Consider the following 12,573-nt stretch of genomic DNA (forward strand, 5'->3'; position numbering starts at 1 on the left):
GTGAGTTTACTTGAGTTTACTTGAGTTTACTTGAGTTTACGTGAGTTTACTTGAGTTTACTTGAGTTTACGTGAGTTTACGTGAGTTTACTTGAGTTTACGTGAGTTTACGTGAGTTTACGTGAGTTTACTTGAGTTTACTTGAGTTTACTTGAGTTTACGTGAGTTTACGTGAGTTTACGTGAGTTTACGTGAGTTTACGTGAGTTTACTTGAGTTTACGTGAGTTTACTTGAGTTTACTTGAGTTTACGTGAGTTTACTTGAGTTTACTTGAGTTTACTTGAGTTTACTTGAGTTTACGTGAGTTTACGTGAGTTTACTTGAGTTTACGTGAGTTTACTTGAGTTTACTTGAGTTTACTTGAGTTTACGTGAGTTTACGTGAGTTTACGTGAGTTTACGTGAGTTTACGTGAGTTTACTTGAGTTTACGTGAGTTTACGTGAGTTTACGTGAGTTTACTTGAGTTTACTTGAGTTTACTTGAGTTTACGTGAGTTTACGTGAGTTTACTTGAGTTTACTTGAGTTTACGTGAGTTTACTTGAGTTTACGTGAGTTTACGTGAGTTTACGTGAGTTTACGTGAGTTTACGTGAGTTTACTTGAGTTTACTTGAGTTTACGTGAGTTTACGTGAGTTTACGTGAGTTTACTTGAGTTTACGTGAGTTTACGTGAGTTTACTTGAGCATCGCGGTGTTTTGAACAGTTTCCTGAGCTCAGTGTGCGGGATAAGAAAACATATTCAGATTATGAGAAACATGGAAACTCTGTATATTGTGGTCTGTAAACAGAGTATCCTGATTACTCTCCAGTGGTTTGTGGCTCTGGTGGATTCATTTCTTTAATAACTCAGTTTCATTATGCAACTTGAAGTAAGATTTACACACTTTGCAGAACTTAAAAATAAAAAAATAAACTTGTTCTAAGTCCAGAATAAACAATGCAATACTCTTTGGAAGATCAAGTCATTAATTCTGAGGACATTATAATACTAATACTACTACAACTACTACTACTATTATTACTACGACTAATAATAATAATAATAAAAAATAATAAAAACAATAACTACATAATAATGACAATAATAAATAATAGCAAAATAATAATAATGATAATAATAATAATGATAATAAATAATAATAAACAATAATAATAAATAATAATAAATAATAATAATAATAATAAATAATAATAAATAATAATAAATAATAATAAATAATAATAAATGATAATAAATAATAATAAATAATAATAATAAATAATAATAAATGATAATAAACAATAATAATAATAATAATGATAATAATAATAACAAATAAATAATAATAATAATAGGACGTATTCCAATTGATAGGGTCCAGTGTTACAAATCGATGAAACCCTAAGTTTTAAAAGTCACATTGAAAAGCCGCAAAAGGAAAATGAAATGTATGTGTCACATCTGAGAACAGAAAGGAAATTATTCAGGCAACATCTTGATCCGTTTTGGCCACTGGACTGGGCAGTTTTCCACACGCTCTGACCGTGTCGCTCTCGGACTGGACGGGCCGTGGGACTCGCCTTTTTGCCTTTTCCTGACGTGCTAAAAATCGACATCATTAAAGTTCCTGACACGCTTATTATTGCCGTATCGCTGCTATTTGTCATGTTTAACGGCCAGTGGAGCGTATCGTCTGACCTGTCACAGATACACATTTTGAAGAGCGATATTGAAGCTACTTTATGCTTATATTAAGAGAATCCCCTCCAAAAAAAAAAGAAAACAGCACAATGAAACACTTAATGATGATGATAATGATTTTTAAAAAGGTTAAAGTTCCCCAAAGTGCAAAGAAAACATCATGATAAACATATTATTGTCCTTTTTCTCAGATATTGACCGATGAGTGGACGTATTCATTATCGTTACAGGCCTATTTATTGCTCAATTCTGACTTTTGGAGATGTTAAAGGGCCTGGATCACATGAGTGCGTCGTAAAAAACGTCTTAAATGGCGTTTGTGTTCTCACTGGAGGAGTCGGTGTCGTCCACAAAGTCGACCTGGAAGGAGTGCCCGTTGTTGAGGATGTTATTGGCATCGCTGGGGTCGTAGGTCAGCTTCAGGGGCTTCAGTCTCGGGTCGTACACGCCCTCTTTGGGGACGATGTTTATGGGGCTCTGCCGGGGCCCGTTTGCCACCGGGAAGCCCTCCGCCCAAGTGTCGGGGCCTGGGGAACAGCACAACCTTTGAGTCCGAGTCGTGTTTTGCACTTTGCACGTTCACTCAGCTGAAACGATGAGAGTCTAACCATTTACCTTTAAAATATGAATAAAAACATGGAAATGACATTAAAAAAAAACAAATGTGTAAAGATCTTCAAATGTTGTAATAATGTGAGTATTGACCAAAATACCCAGATATTAATCAATTATATGAGACATTTTAATATTTCCTGTTTTAGTTTTGGAATGGTCTTCATTTGATTATTGAATTGTGTTTGGAAAAATGACATTATATTCAATTCAAATGTTTATTATGAGTAGTTTTGAGGATCCATCAAAATCCGGAGTTGGATATAAGTCGACTATGTAAAATAATCATTGTATTTTGATCATGGTAAAGTTTGTCTGGACTCTGACTCAAAAACTCATACGGAAAATACCTTTTATGACGAAGACAGGGGCGTTTTTAAATCAAAAAGTCAAAAAAGGTTAAAGTATTTCAGATTTTCATGAACAATACACAAATCTTCTGTCTGTGGAAGTCTTCAGTCACTGTATTTACACCTTTATTTGATGATGATATTTTAAAAGTCTCGACAGAAGTCATGATTATCTGCAGATCTACACGACACCATCTCTTAAGTCTGAAAATAAAACTCATGGAAAATAAAACGTATTTCAAGTCACTTTTTCAGTAAATTGTTTTATTGCTTGTTTGGACCTTTTGACGCAGAAAAATGTCTGTAAATCACATTTGACAAATTTGACTTTTATTTTGAACTTTGTGCCTTAACTTTCTTTTCTTTGGATGCCTCACATTCTCATTTTACAGTTTTATTTTTACCTAATTTGTTCTTTCTGGATTGGTTTGGCTTGTTTTTTTTTTTCATTTTGGAAAAAGTAGATTTTTTTTCATAAATGAAAACATAAAAGATAAATAAACACAGACAAAAATTTAAAAGAAGAAGAAATGACAGTATTATTGTATTTTTCTATTTAAATGTCAGCATTGTTAATATTTGTGCATTATTTTAGCAATGGCTCCAGCTCAGGCTTGTATTTAACCCCTCTCTCCTTTGACCTCAATGAGCCTAAGTTAGGTCCAAACAGGATTAAATGTTGACTGCAGTTGAAATCGGCCGTAAAACCTTGAACAAACTCTGAGCGTGGGCAGTTTTCTTACCGTTGTCGGGTCCGTAGCCCCAGCCGTGAGACATGACGTTTGTGTGAAGACAAAGTCACCGAGGCTGGTCCGGTCTGGCCTTTTAAGGACCCGAGCTGGAGGAGGGACCTGGTCTACAACCGGACCACAATCTGATCCAAGAATGCACTTCAGAACACGTTTAAGGGCTTTTCTTAACATTTCATAACAACAGAAATAAAGATGCAAAACTTTACAAAACCGTTCATCTCTCTCCATTTTGACAAGGAATTCTAGTTTAATTTTAGTCTGAAGATTTAGTCCAATACTTATTTTTGGTCAAGTTTTAGTTCATGAAAATGTCGTGCAAATCCATGATAGTTTTAGTAAATCTCCTGTATTCTTATTTTATTCTAAAGCTATGATAAATTGTGAATAATTGCTTGTTTATGTTCCGGTTTGAGGATTATTTTCATTAATTTATGTTGAGTTTGTATTATTCTATGGAAATATCAGTACTTTAATAGTCATAGTTTTAGGAGAGCAAATGTATTTAGTCTTCATTATTTCAATAAAATTCCTTTTTTCTGTACAAAATCAAAGAATTTATTATTTTGAACATGATTCCATCTAAAGCAGGGATGTCCAGACTTTTTTCACCAAGGACCACATTTTTAAACTCGTATGGAGCAGAGGGCCACAGACAACCCGACAATGAAGTGAACCCTTCGAAATTTTGCATTTGATATTGTTTTGATCCACACCTTTAATAAGACTTGGAACATTAATATTAGGTTAATATGACATAAACATGTTTGAATTTTCCAAATTTTACAGTAAAAAGTACTACTTTTGTTGTTTGGGCCAAGTTAGTAGGAAGTCTGAGGGCCAACAAAAATTGGTCTGAGTTCTGCATTCGGCCCCCGGGCCACAGTTTGGACACCCCTGATCTAAAGTCAACCCGTGTCACTGTTGCCATGGTGACCGTAAGAGCGTTGCTGCCCTCTGGTGGACACATGTGCACCTGGAGAAAACAAACCACGAAATAGAACATAAAAAGTTCTTCATAAAACCACAGATTTAGAGTAAATGATGCTAATTATCCCCAACAATGACATGATCTGAACCAGATGGGACACAATAAGCGACAGACGCTGTGGGTGATGTTCAGTTATAAGTGACTCCTTAAACCTGCACAGTGAGACCGACAGTTTGTCAGTGGCGTCTTTGCAGCAGCTTCTCCAGTGAGTTTGCTTTAAAGACCTCGAATTATTTCTGCCGCTGTTCATGATCTTTGTTCATTTCACGCCCGCTTTTACGAGAAATGTGTTTCATTTGAACAAAAATCAAAGTTTGAACGTTTTTGATTTGATTTATTTGGCATAAAGTGCATGAGCATGTAATACATAAACATAACATAAACAAATAAACAAATGGTTGTAAACATATATATATATATATATATATATATATATATATATATATATATATAATCACATGTAAATACAATTTAAAAAGCCAGGATAACACAAAAAAGCGCAAGCACTTATTTCCATTGTGGTCCTTGTATAATAAAGTAAAAAGGAAATGTAAAACATGTTGATGAAACACAAGTTTGATTCCTGCTATTTAGACATTCAAATAATAAGGTTTTGACTAGATATTTAAAATGAGACTTATTTTGAGCATTCTGTACATGACGAGGTCATTGATTCCAGGCTTTTATTCCAGTATAAAAACGTGGATTTGCCAAACGATTTTACAAGTGGAATCTGAAGAGATGTTCTTTGTATTCTGTGTAGAATCAGTGCTGGACAAAAGCAGAACATCCAAAATGACTCAATTTTAATGACTCCTATGCAGACCTGCATTGTCACATTCAAAACGGTTTGTCTTTGACCACTAGAGGGTGCTAGGCTACTGTTTCCTCTCATACAATTCAAACTTGACGTTCTGAGCGACACACATCATGAAAATAAAACTGTTAAGTTTATAACTCATTCAATGTTTAAATAATAGGCCAAAAAATCAAAAAAGCATTTGGGAAAAACCGGTTGGAGTACAATTTTAGCTAAAAAATGTATGTTTTTGGGAAAGAAACCCCAATCACAGTAGTATTTATGGGCAGGTGACACAATCCGGTTAGAATCACATCATAAACATAGTGTGTTGTCATTTCAAATACAGGAGTCATGTATTTGGAAACACAAAGGTGATATATCGTGCCCACACATTTCATATTCTGTTTTTATTAAATCCATAGCTCTGGTGTGGACACGGGACACATGAGCACACGCTGGTCATGCCTGTATCATGGCTTTCCTCCGAACCACATGGGACACGATAAGCGTTTGTGTCGGTGCAGATGTATCGGTCGACCGTATTCACCTTATTCCACCACGACCACTTTTTACTCTTTTTTGCTACGGATCGGCATTTCCGGTCGAGCTGGAACTCCGTTGTCTTAAGTGGAGAACGAGGGGAAAGTCTGGGTCTAAAAATGCTCTAAAGTCGATTACGTCTGGTGGCAGCGCTCAGACGGACTTCTGGAATAAGGAGAACAGTAACACTGAACTCTCATGAATGTCCTGCTGTTTCCCTGATGGTCTCTAGCTCCTGCTGTTTCCCAGAGGGTCTCTAGCTCCTGCTGTTTCCCTGAGGGTCTCTAGCTCCTGCTGTTGCCCGGATGGTCTCTAGATCCTGCTGTTGCCCGGAGGGTCTCTAGCTTCTGCTGTTGCCCGGAGGGTCTCTAGATCCTGCTGTTGCCCTGAGGGTCTCTAGCTCCTGCTGTTGCCCTGAGGGTCTCTAGCTCCTGCTGTTGCCCGGAGGGTCTCTAGCTTCTGCTGTTGCCCGGATGGTCTCTAGATCCTGCTGTTGCCCTGAGGGTCTCTAGCTCCTGCTGTTGCCCGGAGGGTCTCTAGCTCCTGCTGTTGCCCGGATGGTCACTAGATCCTGCTGTTTCCCTGAGGGTCTCTAGATCCTGCTGTTGCCCGGAGGGTCTCTAGCTCCTGCTGTTGCCCTGAGGGTCTCTAGCTCCTGCTGTTGCCCGGAGGGTCTCTAGCTCCTGCTGTTTCCCAGAGGGTCTCTAGCTCCTGCTGTTGCCCGGAGGGTCTCTAGCTCCTGCTGTTGCCCTGAGGGTCTCTAGCTCCTGCTGTTGCCCGGAGGGTCTCTAGCTTCTGCTGTTGCCCTGAGGGTCTCTAGCTCCTGCTGTTGCCCGGAGGGTCTCTAGCTCCTGCTGTTTCCCAGAGGGTCTCTAGCTCCTGCTGTTGCCCGGAGGGTCTCTAGCTCCTGCTGTTGCCCGGATGGTCTCTAGATCCTGCTGTTGCCCGGAGGGTCTCTAGCTTCTGCTGTTGCCCGGAGGGTCTCTAGATCCTGCTGTTGCCCTGAGGGTCTCTAGCTCCTGCTGTTGCCCTGAGGGTCTCTAGCTCCTGCTGTTGCCCGGAGGGTCTCTAGCTCCTGCTGTTGCCCGGAGGGTCTCTAGCTTCTGCTGTTGCCCGGATGGTCTCTAGATCCTGCTGTTGCCCTGAGGGTCTCTAGCTCCTGCTGTTGCCCGGAGGGTCTCTAGCTCCTGCTGTTGCCCGGATGGTCACTAGATCCTGCTGTTTCCCTGAGGGTCTCTAGATCCTGCTGTTGCCCGGAGGGTCTCTAGCTCCTGCTGTTGCCCTGAGGGTCTCTAGCTCCTGCTGTTGCCCGGAGGGTCTCTAGCTCCTGCTGTTTCCCAGAGGGTCTCTAGCTCCTGCTGTTGCCCGGAGGGTCTCTAGCTCCTGCTGTTGCCCTGAGGGTCTCTAGCTCCTGCTGTTGCCCGGAGGGTCTCTAGCTTCTGCTGTTGCCCGGAGGGTCTCTAGATCCTGCTGTTGCCCTGAGGGTCTCTAGCTCCTGCTGTTACCCTGAGGGTCTTTAGATCCTGCTGTTGCCCGGAGGGTCTCTAGCTCCTGCTGTTGCCCTGAGGGTCTCTAGCTCCTGCTGTTGCCCGGAGGGTCTCTAGCTCCTGCTGTTGCCCTGAGGGTCTCTAGCTCCTGCTGTTGCCCGGAGGGTCTCTAGCTTCTGCTGTTGCCCGGAGGGTCTCTAGATCCTGCTGTTGCCCTGAGGGTCTCTAGCTCCTGCTGTTACCCTGAGGGTCTCTAGCTCCTGCTGTTGCCCGGAGGGTCTCTAGCTCCTGCTGTTGCCCTGAGGGTCTCTAGCCCCAGCTGTTGCCCGGAGGGTCTCTAGCTTCTGCTGTTGCCCGGAGGGTCTCTAGATCCTGCTGTTGCCCTGAGGGTCTCTAGCTCCTGCTGTTGCCCGGAGGGTCTCTAGCTTTTGCTGTTGCCCGGAGGGTCTCTAGATCCTGCCGTTGCCCGGAGGGTCTCTAGCTCCTGCTGTTGCCCAGAGGGTCTCTAGCTCCTGCTGTTGCCCGTAGGGTCTCTAGCTCCTGCTGTTGCCCTGAGGGTCTCTAGCTCCTGCTGTTGCCCGGAGGGTCTCTAACTTCTGCTGTTGCCCGGAGGGTCTCTAGATCCTGCTGTTGCCCTGAGGGTCTCTAGCTCCTGCTGTTGCCCGGAGGGTCTCTAGCTTCTGCTGTTGCCCGGAGGGTCTCTAGATCCTGCTGTTGCCCTGAGGGTCTCTAGCTCCTGCTGTTGCCCGGAGGGTCTCTAGCTTCTGCTGTTGCCCGGATGGTCTCTAGATCCTGCTGTTGCCCTGAGGGTCTCTAGCTCCTGCTGTTGCCCGGAGGGTCTCTAGCTCCTGCTGTTGCCCTGAGGGTCTCTAGCTCCTGCTGTTGCCCGGAGGGTCTCTAGATCCTGCTGTTGCCCGGAGGGTCTCTAGCTCCTGCTGTTTCCCAGAGGGTCTCTAGCTCCTGCTGTTGCCCTGAGGGTCTCTAGCTCCTGCTGTTGCCCTGAGGGTATCTAGCTCCTGCTGTTTCCCGGGGGTCTCTAGCTCTTGCTGTTGCCCTGAGGGTCTCTAGCTCATGCTGTTTCCCTGAGGGTCTCTAGCTCCTGCTGTTTCCCAGAGGGTCTCTAGCTCCTGCTGTTTCCCTGAGGGTCTCTAGCTCCTGCTGTTTTCCAGAGGGTCTCTAGCTCCTGCTGTTGCCCGGAGGGTCTCTAGATCCTGCTGTTGCCCGGAGGGTCTCTAGCTCCTGCTGTTTCCCAGAGGGTCTCTAGCTCCTGCTGTTTCCCTGAGGGTCTCTAGCTCCTGCTGTTGCCCTGAGGGTCTCTAGCTCCTGCTGTTTCCCGGAGGGTCTCTAGCTCTTGCTATTGCCCTGAGGGTCTCTAGCTCATGCTGTTTCCCTGAGGGTCTCTAGCTCCTGCTGTTTCCCAGAGGGTCTCTAGCTCCTGCTGTTGCCCGGAGGGTCTCTAGATCCTGCTGGTACCCTGAGGGTCTCTAGCTCCTGCTGTTGCCCGGAGGGTCTCTAGCTTCTGCTGTTGCCCGGAGGGTCTCTAGATCCTGCTGTTGCCCTGAGGGTCTCTAGCTCCTGCTGTTGCCCTGAGGGTCTCTAGCTCCTGCTGTTGCCCGGAGGGTCTCTAGCTCCTGCTGTTGCCCTGAGGGTCTCTAGCCCCTGCTGTTGCCCGGAGGGTCTCTAGATCCTGCTGTTGCCCTGAGGGTCTCTAGCTTTTGCTGTTGCCCGGAGGGTCTCTAGATCCTGCTGTTGCCCGGAGGGTCTCTAGATCCTGCTGTTGCCCGGAGGGTCTCTAGCTCCTGCTGTTGCCCGGAGGGTCTCTAGCTCCTGCTGTTGCCCTGAGGGTCTCTAGCTCCTGCTGTTGCCCTGAGGGTCTCTAGCTCCTGCTGTTGCCCTGAGGGTCTCTAGCCCCTGCTGTTGCCCGGAGGGTCTCTAGCTTCTGCTGTTGCCCGGAGGGTCTCTAGCTCCTGCTGTTGCCCGGAGGGTCTCTAGATCCTGCTGTTGCCCGGAGGGTCTCTAGCTCCTGCTGTTGCCCGGAGGGTCTCTAGCTCCTGCTGTTGCCCTGAGGGTCTCTAGCTCCTGCTGTTGCCCGGAGGGTCTCTAGCTCCTGCTGTTGCCCTGAGGGTCTCTAGCTCCTGCTGTTGCCCTGAGGGTCTCTAGCCCCTGCTGTTGCCCGGAGGGTCTCTAGCTTCTGCTGTTGCCCTGAGGGTCTCTAGCTCCTGCTGTTGCCCGGAGGGTCTCTAGCTTTTGCTGTTGCCCGGAGGGTCTCTAGATCCTGCTGTTGCCCGGAGGGTCTCTAGCTCCTGCTGTTGCCCGGAGGGTCTCTAGCTCCTGCTGTTGCCCAGAGGGTCTCTAGATCCTGCTGTTGCCCGGAGGGTCTCTAGCTCCTGCTGTTGCCCGGAGGGTCTCTAGCTCCTGCTGTTGCCCTGAGGGTCTCTAGCTCCTGCTGTTGCCCGGAGGGTCTCTAGATCCTGCTGTTGCCCTGAGGGTCTCTAGCTCCTGCTGTTGCCCGGAGGGTCTCTAGCTTCTGCTGTTGCCCGGATGGTCTCTAGATCCTGCTGTTGCCCTGAGGGTCTCTAGCTCCTGCTGTTGCCCGGAGGGTCTCTAGCTCCTGCTGTTTTCCAGAGGGTCTCTAGCTCCTGCTGTTGCCCTGAGGGTCTCTAGATCCTGCTGTTGCCCGGATGGTCTCTAGATCCTGCTGTTGCCCGGAGGGTCTCTAACTCCTGCTGTTGCCCGGAGGGTCTCTAGCTCCTGCTGTTGCCCTGAGGGTCTCAAGCTCCTGCTGTTGCCCTGAGGGTCTCTAGCTCCTGCGTCCAGCGGAGTGTCCAGGTAAAGTCCAGCAACTCCATTTGTAGTCAACACTCGCAGGGATTAGGCTTTTTATGTTGATAATTGTTGACAGATCATCTGGTTTTAGCCTTCATGTACTTCATGTACTTCATGTACTTTATATGAAGCTGCGGTTGATAGTCTCCACTGAATTAGGTCTAAAATGATGAGGACACAGCCGCAGACTTTGGAGAGCTGTACTCTTCCGCATGCATTTACCCATCATTTGCCAAATTTGCGATCGTGAGTTAAGCTGTGGCTGAATTCACTGCCTCTGTTTCCGTTTATCTCAAAATGACATAAAACGACGTGCAGTGAAACATTTTACTTGTTTTTTGGAGACGACAATAGACGTGGCGCCTTACTCTTTAAACTGGGCTCAGACCAATATCCCCTTCTGACGTCATCACGCCCAGAATGCATTGCGTCCAAAACATTAACTAAAATTGGAGGCGCCCACGGATCAAATAATGTTGTGAACAATAACGATTTTATAACTAACTATGAAATATAAAATGATTTCAACAATGTATCTTAGAAGTACAGACCAGTCTTAATGTTTTTTGGTCTATTTGTTATTATTGTCGAGTATCATTTTAAATCACTATGTTACTTTCTCGAGGCATAAATACGTTATTAATTTACTTATTACCCTTTATTTAACCAGGAAAGTCCCACTGATATTTAGCATCTCTTTTTCAGGGGAGTCCTGGCCTCAGAGGGGAGGGGCCTGTTGTGCATGGGGGGCGGGGAAACTGAAGCAGACACAGTGAGAACATGCAAACTCCATTCAGAGAGGTCCAACGCCGACTGGGAGTCTTCTTGCTATGATGTGAATGAACTAACCACTGCGCCACCGTGAGGTACATTAGGCTACAGCTAGTTTTAAGTCACTAATGAAGTAACTTGTGTAATTATTTATGTATTATCTACAGCAGGTTACACAGCTATTTTATACAGTGAGTTCAAATAATAATAAAACAACACAATTAAAAGATATACAAATGTAAAAAATGCTCAAGTAAAATGCATTTCAAACTGATTTTTTAATATTTAAACAAAATTCGGTTTTAGCAACATTGTGATATAAAACTACAAGCTCATAATTAACATCGTTCAGAACTCAATCCTTTTAATAATCGAGTTAATTGCATTGATTCCGTCCACTTCCGGGATTATTGTGTCACATTTGACCACTTCCTCCTCCGAACGCGCGCTCACCACAGCGTTACCTTGACGCTTCCCACGCACGCACGCACGTCCTCTCGCAGCAGCAGCAGCCGCACATTCCAGCAGTGCCAGTCCAAAGCCCCGCACCAGGACCAGGGACCCCGCACCGAGCGCAGCCGGTCCCCGCACCAGGACCAGGGACCCCGCACCGAGCGCAGCCGGTCCCCGCACCAGGACCAGGGACCCCGCACCGAGCGCAGCCGGTCCCCGCACCAGGACCAGGGACCCCGCACCGAGCGCAGCCGGTCCCCGCACCAGGACCAGGGACCCCGCACCGAGCGCAGCCGGTCCCCGCACCAGGACCAGGGACCCCGCACCGAGCGCAGCCGGTCCCCGCACCAGGACCAGGGGCCGCGCTTGGACCCGGAGCGCCGCGGTGTTGGAGCGCATTCGGCCGCGGCTCGGGAGGACGACAGCGGGATGTGAGCGCTTCAGGTGAGGCTCGGAGCCGCTCCTGGAGCCCGTGCGGCCGCGGAGCGCGTCTGTCGCGTCTGTCGCGCGTCGTGCTCGAAAAGACGCGCGGATTTTTGCGCTCGCCATTTTTTAATAAGTGTAAAAATCATAATCTGCTCGGGTTTTGCTGCGCGCGTCTTGTCCTCTGCAGTGGCGCTTCGCTCGGTGCGTGGGGAGACGCAGCTGCCTTCGCGTCGTCTTAAACCAGGACTAAACCAGGACTAAACCAGGTCTAAACCAGGTCTAAACCAGGTCTAAACCAGGACTAAACCAGGACTAAACCAGGTCTAAACCAGGTCTAAACCAGGACTAAACCAGGTCTAAACCAGGTCTAAACGGGACTGGAGGATTCTGCAGATGCCTTGTCGCCTCCTCGCCTTTTACGCATCCTTCCTCAGACTCGAGTGGCGTTTGTCTTGTGTAACGCGGCACTTCAGGAGGAATCAGTGGAAGATGACGAGCCCCGCGAGGGTCGTGAAGGGTCTCGTGGGCTTTAGGGACGCGTTAGCCCCGGTAATGTCAGTGCCGTAACCGCGGCAACGCGTCTCTGCAGCCGGTATCGTTTCACACGTCCAGTCAGCCTCTTACACAGAGGAGTGTGCCCACGCCAGGGGACAGGGACCAGGGATCAGAGACAGGACCAGGGACCAGGGACAGGACCAGGGACCAGTGACCAGGGACCAGGGACCGGACTAGGGACCGAACTATGGGCCGGACCAGGGACAGGACCATGGACAGGGACAGGATCAAGGATCGAACCAGGGACTAGACCAGGGACCAGGACAGGACCGAGGACCGAGGACCAAACTAGGGACCAGGGACCAGACCAGGGACCAGACCAGGGACC

At 46.8% G+C, this 12,573-nt stretch overlaps 3 protein-coding genes across 9 annotated transcripts in view; 1 reads left to right on the forward strand and 2 right to left on the reverse strand.

The window, feature by feature from the left end:
• LOC140355924 (carbonic anhydrase-like) overlaps positions 1-3,514 on the reverse strand; it is a 31,052-nt gene extending 27,538 nt beyond the window's left edge. Inside the window, exons 1-2 of the mRNA XM_072440576.1 lie at positions 3,389-3,514; positions 2,013-2,210 (exon numbers count right to left, since the gene is read on the reverse strand). Coding sequence (XP_072296677.1) covers positions 2,013-2,210; positions 3,389-3,422 — 232 coding nt within the window. The 5' untranslated portion in view covers positions 3,423-3,514. The remainder of the gene's footprint in view (positions 1-2,012; positions 2,211-3,388) is intronic.
• The window catches only part of LOC140355682 (uncharacterized), a 201,693-nt gene that overhangs the window by 160,537 nt on the left and 28,583 nt on the right, over positions 1-12,573 (reverse strand). The window lies entirely within an intron of this gene.
• LOC140355925 (disks large-associated protein 1-like) overlaps positions 11,633-12,573 on the forward strand; it is a 92,261-nt gene continuing 91,320 nt past the window's right edge. For all 7 annotated transcript variants that reach the window (XM_072440577.1, XM_072440581.1, XM_072440578.1 and 4 more), the window contains exon 1: positions 11,633-11,708. The gene's annotated coding sequence lies outside the window, so the exon portion shown is untranslated. The remainder of the gene's footprint in view (positions 11,709-12,573) is intronic.

The sequence above is a fragment of the Eucyclogobius newberryi genome, unplaced genomic scaffold (assembly GCF_026437365.1).
Source record: "Eucyclogobius newberryi isolate DKJ021-1_F unplaced genomic scaffold, fEucNew1.0.hap1 SCAF_12, whole genome shotgun sequence".
Classification (NCBI taxonomy): Eukaryota; Metazoa; Chordata; class Actinopteri; order Gobiiformes; family Gobiidae; genus Eucyclogobius; species Eucyclogobius newberryi.